Consider the following 23,030-nt stretch of genomic DNA (forward strand, 5'->3'; position numbering starts at 1 on the left):
GGTTGACGCTGCGCGTCGAGCTGCAAAAGTTCAGATTTCCCAACTTCAGCGATTTCAAATCGTTCAAATCGCGCTGCTCTAATCGTGCTTGAGGCGCCGCAGAACTTCCCGACGTTGCTTGAAGCGCGTCCACCATAGACTTTGTATGTAAACCTGCTGCTCCTGACGCTGAAATCGCGTTCGGTGTGAACGCACCATTAGACATGTTTTTTATTATTGTCATTAGTGATCATCTCAATTTCGGCTAAAAGAATTGACAAAATCCTACACACTGTGCCTTTAATGAGTTCTGGTATAAGAAGAAAGTCTACAGCTGCCCTCAGTGCAGGAAGCGCTTTGAACTAAGGCCTGTTCTGGTAAAAATCACCTTGTTAGCAGAGTTGGTGGGGGAGCTGAAGAAGACAGGACTCCAAGCTGCTCCAGCTGATCTCTGCTCTGCTGGAGCTGAAGATGTGTCCTGTGATGTCTGCTCTGACAGGAAACTGAAAGCTGTCAAGTCCTGTCTCAACTGTTTGGTCTCTTATTGTGAAAATCACCTCAAACCTCACTACAGCGTTGATCAGTTCAAGAAACACCAGCTGGTGGAGACATCCAAGAAGCTCCAGGAGAACATCTGCCCTCGTCATGATGAGGTYATGAAGATCTTCTGTCGTACTGATCGGCAGTGTATCTGTTATCTCTGCTTAATGGATGAACATGAAGGACATGAAAVAGTCTCAGCTGCAGCAGGAAGAGTTGAGAAGCAGAAGGAGCTGGAGGCCAGTGGACAACAAATCCAGCAGAGAATCCTGGAGCGACAGAAAGATGTGAAGCTGCTCCAACAGGAGGTGGAGGTCATCAATGTCTCTGCTGATAAAACTGTGGAGGACAGTGAGGAGATCTTCACTCAGCTGATCCGTCTCATCCAGAAAAGAAGCTCTGATGTGAAGCAGCAGATCAGATCCCAGCAGGAAATTGAAGCGAGTCGAGTCAAAGAGCTTCAGGAGAAGCTGGAGCAGGAGCTGACTGAGCTGAAGAGGAAAGACGACCAGCTGGAGCAGTTCTCACACACAGAGGATCACAAGCAGTTTCTCCACAACTACCCCTCAGTGTCAGCACTCAGTGAGTCTCCACACTCATCCAGCATCAAGACTCATCCTCTCACGTACTTTGAGGATGTGACAGCAGCTGTGGAGGAGCTCAGAGACAAACTACAGGACGTCCTGAGGGACAGCTGGACAAACATCTCACTGAGAGTCTCTCAAGTCCACGTTCTGCTGTCACAACCAGAACCAGAACCAAAGAGCAGAGATGGATTCTTAAAATATTCACAAGAAATCCCTCTGGATCCAAACACAGCTCACAGACGCCTGCTATTATCTGATGGAAACAGAAAAGCTACATTTATAGAACAACAGCAGTCTTATCCTGATCATCCAGACAGATTCACTGATCATCTTCAGGTTCTGAGCAGAGAGAGTCTGAGCGGATGTTGTTACTGGGAGGTGGAGCGGAGCGGGGGAGGAGTTGGTGTAGCAGTTTCATACAATAATATCAGCAGAGCAGAATTTAGACTTGAATCTTTCTTTGGATGCAACAACAAATCCTGGTAGTGAGAATGTAACTCAAACAGTTATGTGTTTTGGTACGAAGTGTCCAATACTCCAGTCTCAGATCCTGGTTCCTCCAGAATCGGAGTGTGCTTGGACCACAGAGCAGGTATTCTGTCTTTCTGCAGCGTCTCTGAAACCATGACCCCCCTCCACAGAGTCCAGACCACCTTTACTCAGTCCCTCCACGCTGGAGTTTGGGTTTGTAAAAGATCTTCAGCTGAGTTCATAAAACTGAAACAGTCCAAATCTACTTGAAGTCCTGTTGGTCAGAATCTGTTCTGTTTTACAGTTTTTGGTCTTTTATTGTTGGATAATCTGTCTGCTGCACAGAGATTATACAAAACAAACATGGATTAAAAAAGGACAAACTGTTACAGTCCAAACTGAGTGTTGCAGCAGAAAGAAATCTAAAACTCACAGGTGGGCTTTAATTATGTTTTTAAAATAATACAAATTAAAATTGTTCATTTATTTCTTTTAATATATTTTTCAAATAATGGATGTTTTTTTTTATTGTTTCACTAATTATTCAGTCATAGGTGCAGAAAAACAGCAGAAACTAAAAGATTTTATTGAGAGATTGAAGAAAACCTGAAGTTTATTTTAAAAATGTGTCAAAAATCACAGAAGAATTCAATTTAAAATATTCTGAAATGATCTTTAGACTGAGAAAAACCCTCACTGTAAATATTTAAGAAAAACTATTTACAAAAGTTTCTGATTCAGTTTTTATTGTTTGTTCGTTTAGTTTGATTATTTTTCTGATTCTGTATTTTTCATGAATGTGTTTATAAATCCAAACTCAGATTTATTGTTTTTAATGTTTTATGTCCTTGATAAAATCACATTGAGTTGCTTTATGTACGAAATGTAGTTAGTGAAAGACTCACTTTTTTAGCTACTACCAACCAACTCAGAGCCAGCGTGCAGGTACAGCATATACATCACAGTTTCTACAGCATCACTTCCTGGATCATCAGACAAACTGACCAATAAGAAAACACTTCGTTGCTACAAAGCATCACTCAGACAAACAACATTCTGAGTAAATTACTACATCCCCTTCTTTTAAAGAAACTCATCCTGGAGAAGAGTGGGACAAAAATCCTCCAGTTTTCTTTATTTTATAATAAAAACATTAAATAATCAGTTAAAGAACTGTAAATAAAAGTTAACAACATCAATCCAACTGTAAATCCTCTCATTGCAGTTGTCCATGTCTCCACTGTAGTTATGACTTCACTTGATGTGGTATCTCTGGTCCATTTTGTTTATCAGACTGAAGTTGACAAAACTCATCAATGCAAACATCTGAGCCAAACATTTATAGCAGTTTATGCAGTTTCTTGTACTACGCCAGTTGCCCAAGCTGTGGTCATGATAAACTAGTAATGAAACTAGTGATGTATTGTGCAGCCCTCCCTACAGGACCACTGCATGTGGCCCCACTGAGCTCAGATCTGAAGGCTCGGACACCCATCAGAGGCTCTGAAAACACACACACACACACACACACACACACACACACACACACACACACACACACACACACACACACACACACACACCACAGGACAGAAAGTCACAGAGAGCCAGGGGATGAGAGAGGCAGCTGGACCAGACTGCATCAGTCCTCAACATGAGCCTGAACCTTCAGAGTCCCAGCACCCAAGACTGGACATCCTGTAGACTTGGGGTGTCAAACTCAGGTCCTTGAGGGTCTCTATCAGGCATGTTTTTTGTTTCTCTGCTCCAACACACCCGATTCTGTGATTCAATCACCTCGATTCAGTAGAAGCCTGTTAGTCATCCAATCATGTAAACTCATCATGTAAACATGCTGGATAGAGACCCTCGAGGACCAGAGTTCAACACCTGTGCTGTAGATCAATACTGACCTCACATCATGAGGGTCCTGCAGAGACTGATCTTCAGAAACTCAGACCCCCTTGTGACTTCTTCAGAACCTTCAGTCCCATCAGCCCAGGCTGCTGAAGGTGAACCTGGATGGGCAGGTGGACGCTCCCCTGGTGGGCTTCATTAATGACTGGAGACTCCAGGGGCCTCATGTATCAACGGTGCGTAAGCATAAAAAGTTGCGTGCGCCAGGTTCTACGCCCACGTTGTGATGTATCAAAACCAACGTTGCGTGAAAGTGTGCGTAAGCACACTTTTCACCTGCCGTGAGAATGTGCGGCAGCCACGCAAAGTTTTTCGGTCGACAGTTTTAACCCACAAAGTCACCAGACATCATGGATATGTTGGTAAAATACTTGTGAAAATAAAAATCACAGTGGGTCAAAAAGAAGGAGGCAGCTGTTTTATTTGACCATACATGACATGATAATTGAGGCACAAACAGTAAACATTTCGACGACTGTGCATGCATGTTGGATACATCCAGGTAATATCCAAAAAACTGTTTAAACCGAAAGACAGATTTCACAGATACTGAAGAGGCTGAATGAGTGACTTAAAGCCGACGCCTATCAGAAAACACAAACACAGACCGTCACAAAGTCAAGCATTTGGCACAATAATCTAAAGAAACATCATAAACTATTAGACGACACACAATAAAGTCATTACAGCATCAATGATCTTTGATATCATTTTACCTCATGGCTTTCCCAATATAGGCATGACTGGCTTGAAAAGTGCCACTGAAATGAGCTCAAACTTTTACCTTCAGACAGCTGAAAGCTAACTCATGTAGCAAAGTGATTAGAACATAAGCATGTGAAAAAAAAAAGACTTTCAGTGTGAATTTGCTCCATATGAATGTGTCATATCCAAACAGGCTCCTCATTCATCACTGGAAAGACTTTCCTGGGGTTCGTGTCGATGTCTGCTCAAAAAAGCTTGTTGTTTGGTTCATTAAATGTTTGTTTCATTTCTACTTTAAACTTTGGCTTGGTCCCTCTGATCAGCAAATGAAACTGGTGTTTTTTTTCTTGTTTTTTTTAGAGGCTGCATCATAACCTTTTATGAAGGTAAAGTTTGATTCTGTTTCTGCTCCCTTACTTTCTAGTCCAAGCTTCTCTTACTTTACTTCATGAAATCACTATGATACATACTTGTATAATATCTCACCAGTGATAGTTTAACACACCCTAGGTTTAGTGGGATTAGGACCCTAAAAATAGACAGAAGCTAAAATTAGGCTATGTTTTATTTTATTTTATTTTATTATTTTGTTTTGGGGGGTGGGTTGGGCAGCTGTTAAGCTTTCTTTAGATGCACAAAATTGAAGGATCAGTCTGCATATTTTTGCTTAAAATATCAACATTTTCAGAAAATAACACAGCTCTAAATATGCTGCAGCTCTGTAAGGAACACTTTTTTAATAACAAAATAAGATGTTGCCTAAATATCAAGAAAAATAGATTTGCAGAGTTGTATATTCTATATTAAATTAAAACACTACTGAGCAACAGTAATAAAGATATAACCTCAATAATACAGCAACATCACTCGTGTACAAGAAGTTTTAAATGCATAAGTTTTAATGAATTGATGAATTTTACTACACTGCAAAAAATGTCCACTTTACCAAGTTTTAAAATCTTATATCAGCCAAAAAGTCTCTTTGATCTTGTTTTGAGACAGTTTTTCAAAGTTGGTAATATCAGTTGTCCTTTTGTAACAGATCTAGTTGAATGACCACTTCCAGAATTTGATTTGGGCAACAATGCACAGAGAGTTCCATAATTGGCACCTTGGAAGATCTGAAAATATAAATATAGTTTGCTACAGGTGGTCCATGTATGGGCCAGCACCACATAAACCAAACTACAACTAGGCCAGTTGTGGCATTACATCTTAAAAACAATGCCATCATTGCCAGAATTGGCCCACATCGGGCAGACAAACCACTTGTAATGCTGGGATTTTTAACAGACTGCAGGACTAAGAATAGAAGTGTGGAATAATGTTAAGTGTGGAAAATGAATGTTTTATTATCTAAAATAAAACTTCCACTGCGTTAGAATATTTGTTAAACTCTCAATGGCTAAACTCAACACTTTGTAGTGGTGACTGTTTCAGATGTTTCCATTTTTCATTTGACCATGGGTTCCACTTTTAAATGCAACAACGAAGTGCACACGAAGAAAACACTGACCACAGCAAATACTTCATGCAAGGACAAATAAATGACATATAAGTCCCACTAATGTCTTAATAGGTTATGATGTTGCTTTTAATTCTTTAACAAACATCCTCTTCCTCTGCCCAGCTTTATATCAACTTATTTTGTTTGTGGAAACCAGAGATTCAGTTGAACTCTAACCTGGGTGTTTTATGATTTTCAAAATAAAGGCATAATGTTTTCATTATCATCATCTTCACAGATATTTGATTTAACAAAATTGTTTTCCTCCATCATTTTCCTCCATAAACAAACACCAACTCATGAGTGCATTTCTGTCTCTTCTGCCTTTGGTCTATGCAGTGAATGTTTGCTGTAAAGGCCACACGAAAGCCACGAGTGTCTGGAAATTTACAGCGTCACAACACCTACACTGTATGTACGCAAGGTCTCACTGAAATGAGTGGAAGTAGCGTGTGTGTTTGGGCTAATGTTTGGCTTCTCGGGGGTAAAACTCAGCCAAGGTGCTCTGAGGGATCCTCTTCAGCATCTCTTTGGGAAAGATCCTCATGAGCTGCCATCCAATGTCCAGCGTCTCGAACACAGTCCTGTTCTCGTAGGCACCTGGGTACCCAAACACACACACACAACAGTACAACAACAAATTGGCTTTAATACTTTTGCAGAAGAGAATTGAGCAGATTTTCAGGATTTCATTAAATCTTTTTAATTTAGGTCAGTAAACGAGCCATAACCAGTTTGCCTAATTTGTATGAGTGAAACAACACAGTGAAAGGTTGATGCAAAACAGCCAACTAATTCATTAAAACCTCATTTCATGGATCAACACGCCACTTGCATCGGTGTTGTTTCCGGATTATGAGGTTCTGATAAATTCTGCAACACTAAACATCAGCAAGCACCAGTGCAGTCAAATGTAAAGCTGTAGAGTCAGCAATCACAAGTCTGAGGCCAAACGTTCCTGGTCAAAAGGTGGCAGATTGCTCTGAGATGGGTTGAGCTGCCAGCCAGTGCTCTAACTAGGATGTTTGCAAAAATTTGTTATGTAATAAAATTTATTTGTTACTGTTGTCAGATAAAGTTAGAAATAAGTTCACCAGTCTTCTCCCCCTCCTGCCTGCGTTGTTATCTGCAGCTGACTGTCTCCTCACCCCCTCACATCCCCACATCCTCACATCCCCACAGAATGTGAGAAATACAGACTTTGAAAAGTGAACTTTTTATAACATCCACACTGGCAAGAGGCGAGTACTCAAAGTGTGACTTTCGCTATCGTGCTGTTGAAATGTCTCTTGTCGGGGAGGGGTCTGTGGGTCAGGGTCGTGAGGATGAAGGAGATGGATGGAGATGCATGAACTTTTATTTAAGATTTAAGTTTTTTACTTCACAGGTCCTTATGGCTCAGCAGCAGAATAAATTATACTGTTAAGAATGATGAAGTTGAATAAAAATCTAAGTCTGATTATGAAGTGAAATGAAATATCTGACAGTGATCATTACACAGTGTGGCTCTAATTCCTCACTTCACCATCTGTGTCGCAGCTTCCCATCTCCAAAATGAGCGTACGCATGGGTCAGAGCTGTGAGGCACCGCACATTTTCACGTCAAATTTAGTTTTTACAAATCACAGCCTTTGCGTGAAAAGTGGTGTACGCAAGTTTCTGGGCTCGTTTTGTGCGTACGCAAGCTTTATAAGTCTGACCCTTGAACATTCGTCACTGCACTGAACTGCATTAACCACACTGCTCAGTTGAGGTTCTGTCCTTATGCTACGTTCACACCGAACGCGTTTTGAGCGGCAGGAGCGGCCGATTTACATGCAAAGTCTATGAGGACGCGCCTCTAGGGGTCGTGCGTCGCGTCACGTATGTTTTGGGTGGCGCGCAAGGAAGGCGGAAGGGGCGCAGAGCGTTTTCCGCGCATGCGGTGCTGCGGAAGCCGCAGCCGCCTGAGCCGCCGCCAGAGTTCAAATATCTGAACTTTTCGCCGCTCGACGCGTCTCCCATTGAAAACCGAAACAGACCGACTGGAGATCTTTACCTGAAATCGACCGTGTGCAGTTGGATTTTCTGGCAGGATATATCAGCACCAATGTGGATCAGCTGCTCGGGACCAAATAAAAAAGTCTGTCAGCTGGCAGCTTCTGGAGTGACGAAACTAACCGAACAAATCGCCTCTAAATCATCTGGGGTCTCATTTATAAAGGACTGCGTGGATACTAAAAGTGAACGTACGGCCAAAAGGCGGAAATGGCGTACGCAAAAAAAATTCGATTTATAAAACCGTGTGTACGCACATTTCTGCGCATCTTTCCTTTATCACAGCCGCATGTCAGAGTTTGCGCACGAGGTCCCGCCTCAGGTTCTACCCTCTACACGCCCACACTCAACCATAAACAGTCAATGTAAAGTACCTCATGAATGTTAAGATGTATTTAAATCAGTCAGCTGATCAATGCCAACAAAAGTGGTTGGTTCAGACGCGCTCCGTCGTGCGTCTGGAGTTTGACAGGTGCTGACTGACAGCTGCTCACGTGAACAGATTGTAATTGACAGATTTTCCCTCATTTTTCTTTAGAGTAATCTAACAATTTTAATTTTAAAAAAAACTCAGCTTCAAATTAATTTTCCCTCAGGGCCTGCAGGATGATAAAAACAATTAAAATTAAATTAAATGTCAGATAAAATTAGAAGTAAGTCCACCACTCTTCTCCTCGTCCTCTCCCCCTCCTGCCTGCTCTGTTATCCGTGGTAGACACGCATGGGTCAGAGCTGGCGTGAGGCACCGCACATTTTCACGTCATGTTTGGATTTTATAAATCACAACCTTGGTGTAAAAAGTGGCTTACGCAAGTTTCTGGGCTCAAATTGTGCGTGCACCAGTTTTATAAATCCGACCTCTGGTGAGTTAATTATCTGCTGTGCGCAATGTTCGCTTGCTCTTTAGAACATAAATCAAAGGCATTTTTTTTTATTGTATCTTTATTCACCCGCCGAAGACACGCTCCTCCCACACCCCGCTGCTGCTGCTGCTTGTTCTGGTCTGAACACTAGTGCATTCTCAGTGTGAAAATAGCGCGTCCAAGGAGAGGCGTTTTGTGCTTTTTGGCCGCTCAAAACGCGTTCGGTGTGAACTTAGCATCAGGATGGATCAGCCTCTGTCTGAGGGTCCGGTTGGGTTTAAAATGTACCAGGATGTTGTGTTTGGAGAAGGACAATACCACACACCACAGTTTATAATAGAGAAAACTCCCAGATGGAAGGTGAAAAGTCTTCAACTGCAGAATATAAATCCAGTTTTTTTTTTTGTTTTGTTTTGTTTTGTTTTGGGTTTTTTTTTACTTTTTGGAGTTTTACAATGTCCTGGACTGAGAATCTACACCAACATGAATCTACTGCACCTTGGGAGATGAAGTTCTTCTCAAACTTGGTGAGGAACTCCAGATAGAGCAGGTCATCAGCAGTAAGAGCCTCTTCTCCCACCACTGCCTTCATGGCCTGAACATCCTTTCCTATGGCATAACATGCATACTAAACACACACACACACACACACACACACACATACACAACCATTCAATACAGGGTTGACAAAAGTCTACACAAGTTTGACAAAGCAGCTCTGTTCTTACAAGCTGGTTTGAAACATCAGAGTGGTCTCTGCGAGTCATTCCCTCCCCAATGGCAGATTTCATCAGTCGAGAGAGAGATGGCAGCACATTGATGGGTGGATAAATCTGATCAGGAGAAGAACAGATGACAAAGTCATGCAGTGGCAGCCGTCTTGAATCAAGTTTATCAGCTGTAGATGTGCATGCACTGTAAAATAAGTCAGATTTCAAGACAAGGCCAAATATTTCCTAACTGAAAGAAACAAGGTTGAAGTGAAGATTCAAATTTTTATCCTTCAGTCACGATGAGCAATTCTGACTTCAATTCCCAAATCAAAACTAAACTCACAAACCTTCAAATTTGACAAAAATCTTTTAAGACAACTTTTACATCAAGTTTAGCTCCTCGGTCAGGTTTCAAATCTTAAAACCGACCAACAAATCCAGTTCAGGTGTTTTTTGTCAGACTGAGATCTTGTACGTGTCTGTTGAATTCATGTTCTAACTCATAATTAACCTAAACTCAAAACAAGCTCAGAGTCACACTGGACACATCTTAACCTTTCTGCTGCCCTTTGGTTAAAACAGCCCAATCAACATTTTGACCCAAGGACAGCAGGAGGGTTAAGAGAAACACTGATCAAGTGATCAAATGTATAACTTGTCTACAGTTATGACTGTAAATGACTATTTTACAGGTAATAAAAGTCTTTTTAGATGAGACTGAGTCATGATGTATTCATTACCTGTCTGTTATGAAGCTGTCTGTCCACATAAATCTGCCCCTCGGTGATGTAACCAGTCAGGTCAGGAATAGGATGAGTGATGTCTGAAAGACAAAAATCACTTTGTTAGAACAACTCTGCAGCACAATCAGTTCACGTGCAATGCTGTAATATTGTGTACCGTCATTAGGCATGGTGAGGATGGGGATCTGGGTGATGGAGCCACAGCGACCCTCTACTCTGCCAGCTCTCTCGTAGATCGTGGCCAGGTCTGTATACATGTAGCCAGGGAAACCTCGGCGGCCTGGCACCTCCTCTCTGGCTGCAGATACCTACAAAAAAGCATGGAGATCCTTTTCATTATTATTATTTTTCTACATTTATTTTAGGATACATGAACTGAAATCATGGCTGACCTCTCGAAGAGCCTCTGCATAGGAGCTCATATCTGTGAGGATGACGAGGACGTGCTTCTCACACTGATAGGCCAGGTACTCAGCTGAAGTCAGAGCCAGTCGAGGCGTAATTATTCGCTCAATGCTGCGAAAAGAAACAAGTTTCACTCTACTTCTTACGTTTACATGTTTTTTCCAACATAATTAATACCACTACACATAAACAATACAAAATCATAATTTACTGTTTTTTTACTTATCAAAAATTCCCAATGTAATCAAACCAGATTTTAATTATCCTATAAATACAAGAATCAAAGAATACATTTTGTTTACAAAAACTTACAACGTTTTAATGAAGAATTAATTGATCTCTTACTTTGAAATTTAAGATTTGTTTGCCCATTTTTACATCTAATATAAATTCTACATCAAAATGCTTTCATTTGACAAGACTTATTCAGTGATCTATCGAGGCACCTGAACATGACTACAACAAAGAAATATTTGTTACTTCTGTTTTGTTGTGCTTTATAGTACTTATACGTATGTACAAAATTGTCTGGTAGAGACTCTTACGTGGGGTCGTTGGCCAGGTTAAGAAACAGACAAACATTGTCCATTGATCCGTTCTCCTCAAAGTCTGACTTAAAGAACCTGGCTGTCTCCATGTTAACCTGGTAAAAGAAGAAAAAAAAATACATTTTTGGATATTCTATAAAAAATATGAATATGAAACAAAACATTGAGTTGATTTAAATGCTTTGCTGTAGTGGGACTTTAAAGAAGCTGTGATAAAGTAAATTTCTGCAAACCTCAACGGAGTAAAAATAAACCAAAACTTTGTACAGAATGGGTTTTCTTTTACAAAGATAGAAGAAATAGTTGTGGTCATGCAAAAGAACATTTTTACACACTGCTTCTGCATTTTCCCTTTTAAAAGCCAGTGGTGGGCACCAGCCCACTAAAGCGCAAATCTGCTAATTGCGAACCTAAATATTTTGTTTGTGCTTTAGCAGCCTAAGTTTTATAATTCATAAGCGGATTTGTGCTTTCTAAAATTAAAATGCAGTACCGCTAATAAATAATTATCTACCAGTCATCATTATCTTGAACAGCAGAAGGGAAGGTATAGCTGTCAATGAATCACAACACACGTGATCTATCCAACAGCACCCCTACCAGAAAAACACATTTATTGGAAACGTATGGATCCTTGGTGACTGTTGCTTTCGGTCAGGGTTCTCATTTCCCACAATTCTTTGTGTCTGCTTACGTAGCAGGAAGGCAGTGTTTAGAACTCCCTGTCCCAGCAAAACAGTTAAAGTTTGTAATCCATACTAAAATTTTTGTATGTATTGATTTATTTTACTTTACAATCGGAGCTCCTTTTTTAAAAAAATAAAGTTTAAATGCTGGAGCTGGGGTTAGACAGACATCTTGTGGTCAACTGATGCAACTACATGGAAAACTTTAAAATCCAAGCTCTCATTTTGAAGTGAAGATAGTTTCCTTTACTCCGTGCTTTCGTTTCCCGTCACAAATCAAATCCGTCATGTACCCAGAATGCATCGCTTCAGTTTTCCAATAAACAGTTTTAAAATTACTTTATTGATGCTTCTTTAATGAAAAATCTACAACAAACAAAAGAAAAAGACAAAGAAGCAGCCGAACTAGCAATCCTCAACAACTTTTTAATTTTTACACCAGGAGCTAAAGGTCTGTTTCATGAAATCACATCCCCAGCAATCAGCGGTTGTAGGATTAAGCTGAAAAAGAGTTCATACATCACTAGTTGGCAGTGTTGTGCATATATTGTACATGAATTATTGCCAGCTAGTAAGTGTCAATTTGGAATTGCGCTTTAAAATTAGCATCTGTTAGTTTTTCTATGGCACAAGCCCTTTTGAAGTTGCGGACCTAAATATTTTCATACACGCTTTAGAAATTGTGGACCTAATTTTTGGATTAGCGCTGCCCACCACTGTTAAAAACTGACAGACTCTGTCACATTGTAACTTCTGAAAATATACTAAAGATGTCTAAGCTGATGATGGAATAAAACATACTGGAAGCTTCTTAAACATATACAGAATTTAATGCTAACAAACAGATCAACTAACACCTATATTTGTCATTTATTTATTAATTTTTCATAAGTCAGCAATGGTTCTCTATACCGTTATCATGTGACTGGGTCTTTAGAAACAGTCATTTTATTTTTATATGTTGATGTATAAAACCGTGAACTGAGAGAGGTTTACATTTCTTTATCTATCACTGTATGTATGAGAGTAAAATGAGGTGAATGGTGGTCAATGAAGAAACACAAGAAACCAGAGTAAGGTTTAATCCATTTGTTTCTTCTTTGTCACTCTAGTTTTCAATTTACTCTTATTTCAAGTTGTCATCAAGTTGTTTACACACCAGATACAAAGTAGGAAGTGCAGATTAGAAAGTGAGGAAAGAAAAACAAAAGATATCACACCTGATATTGTCAACGCAATATTTTCTAATGTTATTGCCAACCAGGCCAATCCCCCTGAGATCACAGATCTCTTTGATAAGGGAGGCTCGACCCTGAAGGCAACCTAACCTGCATGTTTTTGGAGTACAGTTTATTTCTAATTATTTTTTCCTTTATTATTCAATCTACATAATTTTTTTTCTGTTAGTGGTGAGTTTGACCAACAGACCTTACATACACTCTGTGTTAGAATAAAGTTTAAAATGTGATTTGTCTTTTTGGTCTTTTTCCTGCAGCAATAATGGAAGTTCAAATACACTTTCTGATGTAAAGTTTTTGAATAATCCGTAACTAAAATTTTTCACCTATTTTGAAAGAAACAAATGAAAAGCAAATGGAAAGCTGACAGATTAATCATGAATGAAATGATACATGAAACAAACTGTGTATAATTCTGGTGCAGAACGATAAAACCTTCTCACCCCCATGGCTGCAAAAACTATAGCAAAGTTGTCCTCGCTGTAGTCCATCACATCTTTGGACTTCTTCACCAAACCTGCCTGCCGACAGATCTGAGCCGCGATCTGAAGGAAAACAGGAAATGAGACAAACTTTCAACAAAAAAACACCTGAGGAAGGTCATTTGTTCACCTTTCATTGTAATTAAAGATTATATTTACATTTTTTCCTGTGTAATTAAATCAGACCAGTTTCAAAAATGGCACATTGGATTAATTCATTAAAATTAGCCAAGATGAGTCAGATACCACTGAACAGAGTCGACAGGAAATTAACTGGCTTTGTTTCAGCGATTAGACCGCACCTGGAAAAATGCTTGGGCAGTCAAATCGAAAGAGAGCCTCTAGTTTTTATGATTTATCTTTTTTTAGTGCTTGAATTGAAAAATCTGTTGAACAGAAGAGCTGAAAAACTGATGGAGTTATTTATGAAGAATATTAAAAAAAACTGGACCCTGTCTTTTTTGCCAATCCGTCCTTGTTCAAATTATTTTAAAGATATTTTAGACTAGATTTACAGTTAAGGTTTGAATTATATTGGAAAAGGGATGTAGTCACAGTGGTCCCTGGGGGGCAGTGAGACCAAACTTTTTTTCTGTTAACATGCTTTTATTGAAAGAGTGGACCCTAGGGTACATGAAAACACCACAGAAGTTCAGTAGTGGGGTGTGCATGCACCCTAGTCTACCCCGATGACATCATCAAGCAGATATTTGCTTAATGAAATGTCATGTACATCGAAGAGCTAATCAATACGAATCTGCTGATACCTTGTTTTTAAACTTTGGTTGGTTTGTAGCAAAGTTATTTGCATTTAAGTGATTTTTGATGGTCACAATAGAAAAGGGGTGTGGCCAAAAGGGGGTCTCGGGGTGGGCAGTGAGACCCAACTTTTTTTCTGTTAACATGCATTTTCTGAAAGTGTGGACCCTAGGGTACATGAAAACACCAGAGAGGTTCATTAGTGGGGGTGGGGGGTGGGGGGTGCAAGGTGAGCCACCCTAGCCCATGGACTAACTGTAAATAAGTAAAAAAGCTGAGCTTTACTCTCCACCCTATGCAGCTTGGCTTTAGAGCCAATTACTCTACTGAGACTGCTACTTCCTCTTTACCGAAAACATCAGAGCTCTGTTGGATCGAGGTGGGGTTGTTGGTGCTGTGTTTCTGGATCACAAGAAAGCCTTTGACACTGTTAATCATAAAATCCTGTCAACAAAATTATGCAGTTTTAATTTTTCTCCAGCCACACGTAAATGGATTGAGTCTTACCTAAATGACTGCTCCCAACCTGTCAGAATCCATTCATTTAATTCAGCAGCTCCCAGCCTGTCAACCGGTATTCCTCAAAGATCTACCTTAGGACCTTTGCTGTTCTCACTTTATATAAATGACCTCCCATCTGTTGGTCTATGTGTTTTTATGTGCATTTTAGCTTAAGTATTTTGTAGTGTATTGTAACTGTTATTTTGTAATTATATACAGTACAGACCAAACGTTTGGACACACATTCTCACTCAAAGAGTTTTCTTTATTTTCATGACTATGAAAATTGTAGATTCACACTGAAGGCATCAAAATTATGTCTTATAGTATAGGCTCTTTAATGTAGCCACCTTCCATCAAATGCGTTTTGAGTAGCAAAAATGCGCCCAACACCTCCAGTTGGATGCACTGTGTTCAGACCGGGGACAGCCTTGAGGCGCGTCTGAAGGAGGAGGAGCTTCTTGGTTTTTTTCCAGTCTGTCTTTAACGACGGGTGAAAAAAGATAAAATAAAGAAAATGGCTTTGTTTTATTTACTAAAGAGCAAGCGAACGTTGCGCACAGCAGATAATTAATTCACCAGATAATTTAGAGGTGAGGAGCTGCGAGCTGACAGACTTTTTAATTTTTTTTTTTTTGTCCGAGCTCAGCGAGTTGCATCGGTGCCTGTATCTCCAGCCAGAACACCAACTGCAGACGGTCGATTTCAGCTAAATCTAAAAAAAAAAGAGCTCCTGTCCGTCTGTCGGGTTCAGGAAACCATCATGAGGAAATTTTATTCTCTCCCGATTGGTTGCTGCTGCGCATCGAGTAGCCAAAGTTCAATTTGTTGAACTCGAGCAGCCGCTGCTTTGGACGTGCCGCATGCACAGAAAATGCTCTGCCGCATCCTACCACTACCTTGCGCGCTGCTCGAAACTGGCAAAACACGCTGCAACACACTGCGCTGCTCTTAGATGCGTGTCCACCATAGACTTTGCATGTAAAATGGCTGCTTTGGCTGCTCAAAATGCGTGGGAACCCGGCTTACATTCTCTTGATGAGCTTCAAGAGGTAGTCACCTGAAATGGTTTTCAGTTCACGTGTGCCCTGTCAGGTTTAATAAGTGAGATTTCTTGCCTTATAAATGGGGTTGGGACCATCAGTTGTGTAGTGCAGAAGGTGGATACAGTACACAGCTGATAGTCCTACTGAATAGACGGTTAGAATTTGTGTTATGGCAAGAAAAAAGCAGCTAAGTAAAGAAAAATGAGTGGCCGTCATTACTTTTAGAACTGAATGTCAGTCAGTCCAAAAAAATTGGGAAACTTTGAAAGTGTCCCCAAGTGCAGTCGCAAAAACCATCAAGAGCTACAAAGAAACTGGCTCACATGAGGACCGCCCCAGGAAAGGAAGACCAAGAGTCACCTCTTCTGCAGATAAGTTCATCCGAGTTACCAGCCTCAGAAATGGCAGATTAACAGCAGCTTAGATTAGAGAACAGGCCAATGCCACACAGAGTTCTAGCAGCAGACACATCTCTAGAACTACTGTTAAGAGAAGACTGTGTGAAACCACTGCTAAGGACAGGCAACAAACAGAAGAGACTTGTTTGGGTTAAAGAACACGAGGAATGGACATTAGACCAGTGGAAATCTGTGCTTTGGTCTGATGAGTCCAAATTTGAGATCTTTGGTTCCAAACACTCTATCTTTGTGCGATGCAGAAAAGGTGAACGGATGGACTCTACATGCCTGGTTCCCACCGTGAAGCATGGAGGAGGAGGTGTGATGGTGTGGGGGTGCTTTGCTGGTGACACTGTTGTGGATTTATTCAAAATGGAAGACATTCTGAACCAGCATGGCTACCACAGCATCTTACAGCAGCATGCTATTCCATCCAGTTCGCGTTTAGTTGGACCATCATTTATTTTTCAACAGAACGATGACCCCAAACATGCAGTTATGTAATTTTTCTTTTTCTTTCTGAAGTAAAAGGGTGTCCTGTGACGTTTGACTCAGGTGCAAAGCTTCAATGGTCAGGGTAGTAAAGAATGAACTATAATCATACAGAATGCAACAGAAAAGTACAAGTATGTATCTTATACAGTAAGTATTTTTGTACCTCGTTGTGTGGCAGTCCAGCAGCAGAAAAGATGGGTATTTTCTGCCCCCTAGCGATGCTATTCATGCCATCAATGGCAGATATGCCAGTCTGAATCATCTCCTCAGGGTAAATACGGCACTGTGGGTTAATGGGCTGGCCTGTCAGAAACACAGTAAAAAGATGTCTAATTAGAAATTATCTCATATTCCAGACAACCTCAAAAGCAACTTTTTTTCCACCCTAGAACCCATAAAACAAAAAATTGTTATTAATGTACCCATAATGTCCAGGAAGTCTTCAGCCAGGACTGCTGGCCCTCTGTCAATAGGTTTACCAGATCCATTAAACACACGACCTGCAAACAAACACAGTTTGTGATCTAACATACAACTAGTACCTTTTTTTTTTCCAAAATATGACTGAAACTGAATATAAGCAGAGCAGAGGTGGTAAAATGGATCTGTACCCAACATGTCCTCGGAGACAGGTGTTCGTAAGATGTCTCCTGTAAACTCACAGCTGGTCTTCTTGGCATCGATACCAGAAGTTCCTTCAAACACCTGTGGAGATTTTGCGAATCATTGTTAGCCTTCAATAAACTGAACTTGAAAGTAGCACAACACATTTAATCCCATTGTACAAAAAAATGTCTATGGTAGCTTTTTTTTAAAAACTCTAAAGTATTGCCATTCATATTTTTATGAAACTCTTTTTTAGTTGCAACAAAGTTCTCATTCTACACATTACAAAAGCAGTTCTCATTCCTTAGTGCGGTCTTGTGCCCCACTCTTCTTTACAACGTTGCTTCAGTCAGGTTGGGCTTATGAAGACAAACTCGTCGCATAAATGGAATGTGTGAGCAGCAGGATCTGAACAAGCATGCAACAAGATTTGCACACACAAGTGCACAGATGTGCTTGGTGGAGAATTTGACTTTTGAGACTGCATTCAAGGCTGGTGAAAAGCTGGGAAATCTGAGCTTTACCACATTTACTGGGTTATTGGTCACAATGCATTTCTGACTTATAGCTCATAAAGCCTACAGTGTATTAAAACACATACACTTATTGAAATTACTGTGTTCCAGAAAACTTTGTGAACTGTACGGCTGAAATAAACAACATATATTGAGTAGGTTGGAAATTTATCAGAACAAATAAATATTCCTATACAGTATATTATATATTCCTAATAATGCAGTAAATATGGTAAAGCTCAGATTTCCCAGCTTTTCACCAGCCTTGAACACAGCATTTCATGTGTGAAAGTCTCATAAGTCAAACACACAGGAGGACAGATCCATGTACTTGGCGCAAATTTTGTTGCGTGCGAGCTCAAATGTTGACGCGCGTGTGCGCTGCCATTGTGAGACGTATTGCACTCCATATGGTCTGGAATTTGGATCATTGCAACAATGGACCGTAACTCTTCTATTTTTCAGTCATTATTTTATAGATGTGCTGGTCCAGTATTGTTTTGTTGGAGTACCCATTTCCAGCCAAGCTTCAGATGTCAGACAGACAACCTCACAATTGACTCTAAAATAATGAGCTATAGAGGAGTTTATGATTGAGTCAACAAAAGCAAGGTGGTCAGGTCCTGTGGCTGCAAAACAAGCCTAAATCATCAACCCTCCACCACACTGTCTGGCAGTTGGTTTGACGTATTTGTGCTAAAATGCTATATTTGGATTTTACAGAACATGTTGATTGTGACCAATCATCTCTACTGTGGTCCTGTCTGTGTGATGCAACTTTTCAAACCTATATGATTCAGTCATATTATGTTTTTAAAACAAGTTGCAGCAAAATTAAAATGGCAGACTTACAATGACAATTTTATTTACACTTTGCCTTAGCCAATGACACAATAAAGGTTAAAGGTTTCTTTGACACTCGTGTACACAACATACCTGCACCACGGCTTTGGAACCAGAGACCTCCAGCACCTGTCCGCTCCTCTTGGTACCATCAGGCAGGGTGAGATGGACGATCTCGGCATACTTTGGAAACTGGAGAGTGCAGCAAGACCACAAGGGTTAGTGACACCAAACCGAATCGCATGTGTTTTTATTTATGTCAGAATGTTCTGATGACTTAATGCAGTGATTCCCAACCAGGGGTATGCGAGCATATTACAGGGGGTAAACGGAAAAATTTCCCAGGTGTGTAAAAATAAATAAATAAAAATAGGACTGGGATATGTAGGGCCCTATGATTTCCGCAATGCGAAAAATGCAGATAGAATCACGGAATTGACACAAAATGGAATCCAATATAAAATGCAGAATCTCACGGAATTTGCTAATTTGGGTGAGTTTCTGATGTATTTTGGACGCTGCTGCTTCCTTCACCTGCCATTACCTGATTTATTTATTGAATTGCTTAATCACTTTCAAGGCAACATTTTTATCTTTGTTTTATTTGAGTTGAAAAGATAAAAACGCTGGAGGATTAAACGTTCTAGGGAGTAAAATAAATAATTTTCATTTAATAATCAGTTGTAGTACATTATAGTTTTGGAGGATCATCATTACGTTTGACTGAAGGGGTACTAGTGGTATGACAAAATGGCTCAGGAGGTACACAAGTCTAAAAACGTTGGGGAACCACCAATTTCATGAGCCCACACTTATTTTCTAAAGATCAAAAAATTGAGCTAAAGTGTATCTATTTAATTCAAAAATTAGGGATGCACGATATATCGGTATTGATATCGATATCGGCCGATATTGTTATTTTTTAGAATATCGGTATCGGTCCGATATGTAAAACAGGGCCGATATTAATGTCCGATATTGATTTCCCATTTTTTATCTTTGTGTTTGTGTTTTGGGAGGTGAGACGGTTGGTTGAGAGGCATCTGTTTGATCATGATAGTTATACTGACGCTGCATAGTCAGGAATAACTGAAGTAGGGAGTCATGTCAGAGGTCTGTCTGGTTGTTTATTTACGGTATCAAAAAAAGACCCAAGTGTGTTTTTTGCGTATATGTATAATATAATTTGTATGTTTGTGTAATATTGGTAAATATCGGTTATCGGCCATAACACCAATAATTATATTGGATATCGATATTGGCTAAAATTTTCATATCGGTGCATCCCTGTCAAAAATACAAATTGCGAAAACTTATTGAGTTTGAGTTATGGAACTGCTTTTAGTTAAACTGAGATTATAATTGGACTGCATTAAACTGGATTCAATTAGATAATGTTTTAATTTATCTGTTTTAAAGTTGATGTGAAATGTGTATTATTGTAATGAACTGAATTATTTGTTATATATATAGATTTATTCAAAGAAGAATTACATCAGATCAGATTATTATCCAATCATATAAGAAATTATTTAAATTGTACATTTTTGGACCGTGTACATCCTTGTTTTCCTGTACAACTGAATACAGTCAGCTTTGGTAAAGACCAGTCAGTTTCTTTTAGCTAATCTGTGTTTTTTTCTCTCTCTCTTTTTTTTGTTGGGGGTGAATTAAGAATTAAATGTATTTAATAAAAATATAGAAAAATCAAATAGCATTTTGTTGCTGTTTTATAAGAAGTCTATAAAACACAACTGAAACAACATCGTGTTAAACAGATGCATGTGATCAAAGACCAAATTAGCACACTTTCTCTCTTCAGGACTATGACACAGTGAGCAGCAGAGTCTGTATTTGTTATGAGTGAAACACAAGCACAACAACAGGTCAGGCTCACCTTCACCTGATCCAAAATCACCAGCGGACCATTGACTCCAGATACTGTTTTATAGGCTGAGGAAGCAGACAGAAGGACAGACTAAACAGATTTTGTTTCAAAACGGGCATCTGCAATGCTTTTATTTTGAAAGCAAATAGGTATTTCCTTCAGCAGCCTCTGAACTACAGTCTCAAAAACAAAGACTGTTAATTGTGTGTAAGTTTTTAAAGCATTCACACCATTGAGATGATCTATTTGCTATGACTTTTAGTATTTCAGCAACTTATACATTTTAAGCAATTTCGACTTTTTTTCTCGTTGAAAATGGAGTTATCTTCAACATCCTTGTTTATAAATCTTTACTGCACATTTTACTGTTTGTTCTGGTTCTGCTTTTTTAAAACTTTTTTGTGCTCATTTTAGCTAACTTCAACTTCTTGTTTGATAAGTTCAGATTTTTTCTGTTTTTTTTTTTCATCTATCTTTCTGCTCTATCAGCTATTATTTTGTTAATTTAAATATTTTAAGCACCTACTGGCTTATTACTGCTGATTTAAGCTTTAATGCTTCTTTTAGTTGATTTCTGCTCATTTTAGCTGTTTTCTGTATTTTAAGCTTCTTTACAGCTATTTACAGCCAATTTTTAAATTTTTTTTCAGCTAAATTCACATGTTTTTTGATTTAGGCATCCTACTGCTTAATTCAGCAAATGTGCTCTTTCTGCATCTATGTGCAAATTTCAGCTACCTTTAAGCTATTTTCTGCTCGTTTTGGCTGCTTCTATTATGCTATTTTACAACTAATCACCACATTTTTGTACTTCTTTTCTTGAGTGTTTGCCTGTGTGAGCTTTTTCACTTTCCTTTCACTTGTTTCTGCTTGCTCTCCTACTTTCAGCAAAAGTCGGCTGTACAAACTGAACTCACGTTAACAGTTTTGCTATAAAACATGTTCAGCTTCTTTAGCAGCTTTCAGGAAAAATCTTTCAGCATTAAGAATTCACACTGCAGGAAAAAGCAAATTGTCTGATTTATCAAGAGTCTCTCAAAAGACAAGGGCAGAGTTTGTGTGAGATTTTGGAGTTAATGTCATGTCAGCTCACGGTAGAAAATGCAAATACAGTGCAGAGGTTTTAACATCCAGACTTCTAATATTTATTTACTGAAGTCTGTAAAAAAAAGGCAGTGTAACTAACCAAAAAATAATAATAAAAAAAGATTATCTACCCATGTGTTAGAGTTGACATGAATAATAAAAATAAAATAATGATACGGAGGTGGTGGGTTGTTGACCTCAGCACAAATTCTGCCCATGGGCCTCATAAAACTTTTGGCCAGCCCTGCTAATAATGGCAGACACCACTACAGTGTGTTTCTGTTAGTGCATGCTTCAGTAAAAAACCTGAACTTGTCTGTTTAAGCAGCATCAGTTTGATGGCACAGAAAAACTAAACTAAAGTCTAAGTTAAAGGTCCTGCAGTGGATTTATCTTCTGTAACAAAGATAAGAATAAATCAAATCACATCTCCTGTCTGACAGGTGGACCTGACTGTATTTGACGGTTGTTTTGATCAGATTCCTGCACTGACTCACATCCTGTTTATGTTGAGCATTAAGAGACACAGCATCCTATGTGGACTGATGGAGACCTGCCTCCTCCTCCTCCTTGGAGCTTTCTTTAGACTCACTCAGGCGCGGCTGGGAGATGTAATCCCGGCTCACGGCCATGCTGTGTTCCCGGAAGGCGGCGGTGTTCCTGGCGGAGGTCGGAGCGTTCGCAGTCGGCTTGTTTCCGCTCACGGCCGAGGACAGCTCGCTCATGGCTCCGTTCACCATCCCTCTGAGCGCCTTCATCGCCATGTTTTCTCACCTGGAAAAAAGCCGCAGCAGCGCTCGAGTCGTGACAGCCACTGCGCATGCGCACACTGCCAGCTGCGTCGAAAGAAGAATGGACCGAGCTTCAGTGGATGTTCGCAAAATATCATGAAATCATTGGAAGAAAATTGAAACTTACCGGATGTTTGACTTAAAAAAAAGAAACTAAAGTGAAAATAATGAATTAAATGTTCGTCAGAAAGAGATTTTTGTTAAGAGAAAAAGTTGTTATAACCTTAAAGGGACAAAACAAGATTTTAAATTAATTTAACATTTGTAAACAGTGATTTAATGCAGCAAACTAAAAATATTTAAAGGTTAAAGATAACATTTATTCCTTCTTTCTGGGCGGCTGTGGGGGCGTGGTTAGGGGAGTCGTCCTGGACTCGGAAGGTTGCCGGTTCAGTCCCCTGTCCAGTCGTTTCAGTCGTGTCCTTGGGCAAGACACTTCCCCCGCCTTTCCTACTGATGGTGGTCAGAGGGTCCGGTGGTGCCGGTGCATGGCAGCCCTGCCTCTGTCAGTGTGCCCCAGGGCAGCTGTGGCTGTAGCTCACCACCATCAATGTGATCATGGGTGAATATCTGAAGTGTAAAGCACCTTGGGGTCCAAGTGGACTTGATAAGATGCTATCTAAGTTCAAGCCATTGACCATTACCATTTCATAATGCAGTGCTTCCCCTACTATTATAGCC

General features: G+C 39.8%; 2 protein-coding genes across 2 annotated transcripts in view; one reads left to right on the forward strand and one right to left on the reverse strand.

Annotated features, from left to right (window-relative positions):
• The window catches only part of LOC106530898 (tripartite motif-containing protein 16), an 11,458-nt gene extending 9,851 nt beyond the window's left edge, over positions 1-1,607 (forward strand). Inside the window, exon 3 of the mRNA XM_014026625.1 lies at positions 288-1,607. Within this exon, the coding sequence (XP_013882079.1) occupies positions 288-1,592 (1,305 nt within the window). The 3' untranslated portion in view covers positions 1,593-1,607. The remainder of the gene's footprint in view (positions 1-287) is intronic.
• A 3,654-nt stretch (positions 1,608-5,261) lies between these two features.
• On the reverse strand, positions 5,262-22,475 carry atp6v1b2 (ATPase H+ transporting V1 subunit B2). The gene is made up of 14 exons (XM_014026633.1): positions 22,151-22,475; positions 20,482-20,537; positions 18,678-18,776; positions 17,232-17,325; positions 17,043-17,120; positions 16,784-16,923; positions 13,383-13,484; positions 11,013-11,110; positions 10,455-10,578; positions 10,220-10,370; positions 10,060-10,142; positions 9,335-9,439; positions 9,105-9,234; positions 5,262-6,306 (listed from the first exon to the last, which is right to left on the reverse strand). Exons 1-14 carry the CDS (start codon positions 22,320-22,322, stop codon positions 6,170-6,172), a joined length of 1,569 nt encoding a protein of 522 aa, XP_013882087.1. The 5' UTR covers positions 22,323-22,475; the 3' UTR covers positions 5,262-6,169.
• Between the last annotated feature and the right edge of the window lie 555 nt (positions 22,476-23,030).

Source organism: Austrofundulus limnaeus, unplaced genomic scaffold (genome assembly GCF_001266775.1).
Source record: "Austrofundulus limnaeus strain Quisiro unplaced genomic scaffold, Austrofundulus_limnaeus-1.0 Scaffold573, whole genome shotgun sequence".
NCBI classification, from domain to species: domain Eukaryota; kingdom Metazoa; phylum Chordata; class Actinopteri; order Cyprinodontiformes; family Rivulidae; genus Austrofundulus; species Austrofundulus limnaeus.

Coding starts and splice junctions, on each gene's coding strand:
- atp6v1b2 (XM_014026633.1), bottom strand. CDS start 22,322: ATGGCGATGAAGGCGCTCAGAGGGATGGTGAACGGAGCCATGAGCGAG. Junction 20,538..22,150: donor CATCTCCCAGCCGCGCCTGA/GTGAGTCTAAAG, acceptor CTGCTTCCTCAG/CCTATAAAACAGTATCTGGA. Junction 10,579..11,012: donor AACCTGGCCAACGACCCCAC/GTAAGAGTCTCT, acceptor TTCTTTTCGCAG/CATTGAGCGAATAATTACGC.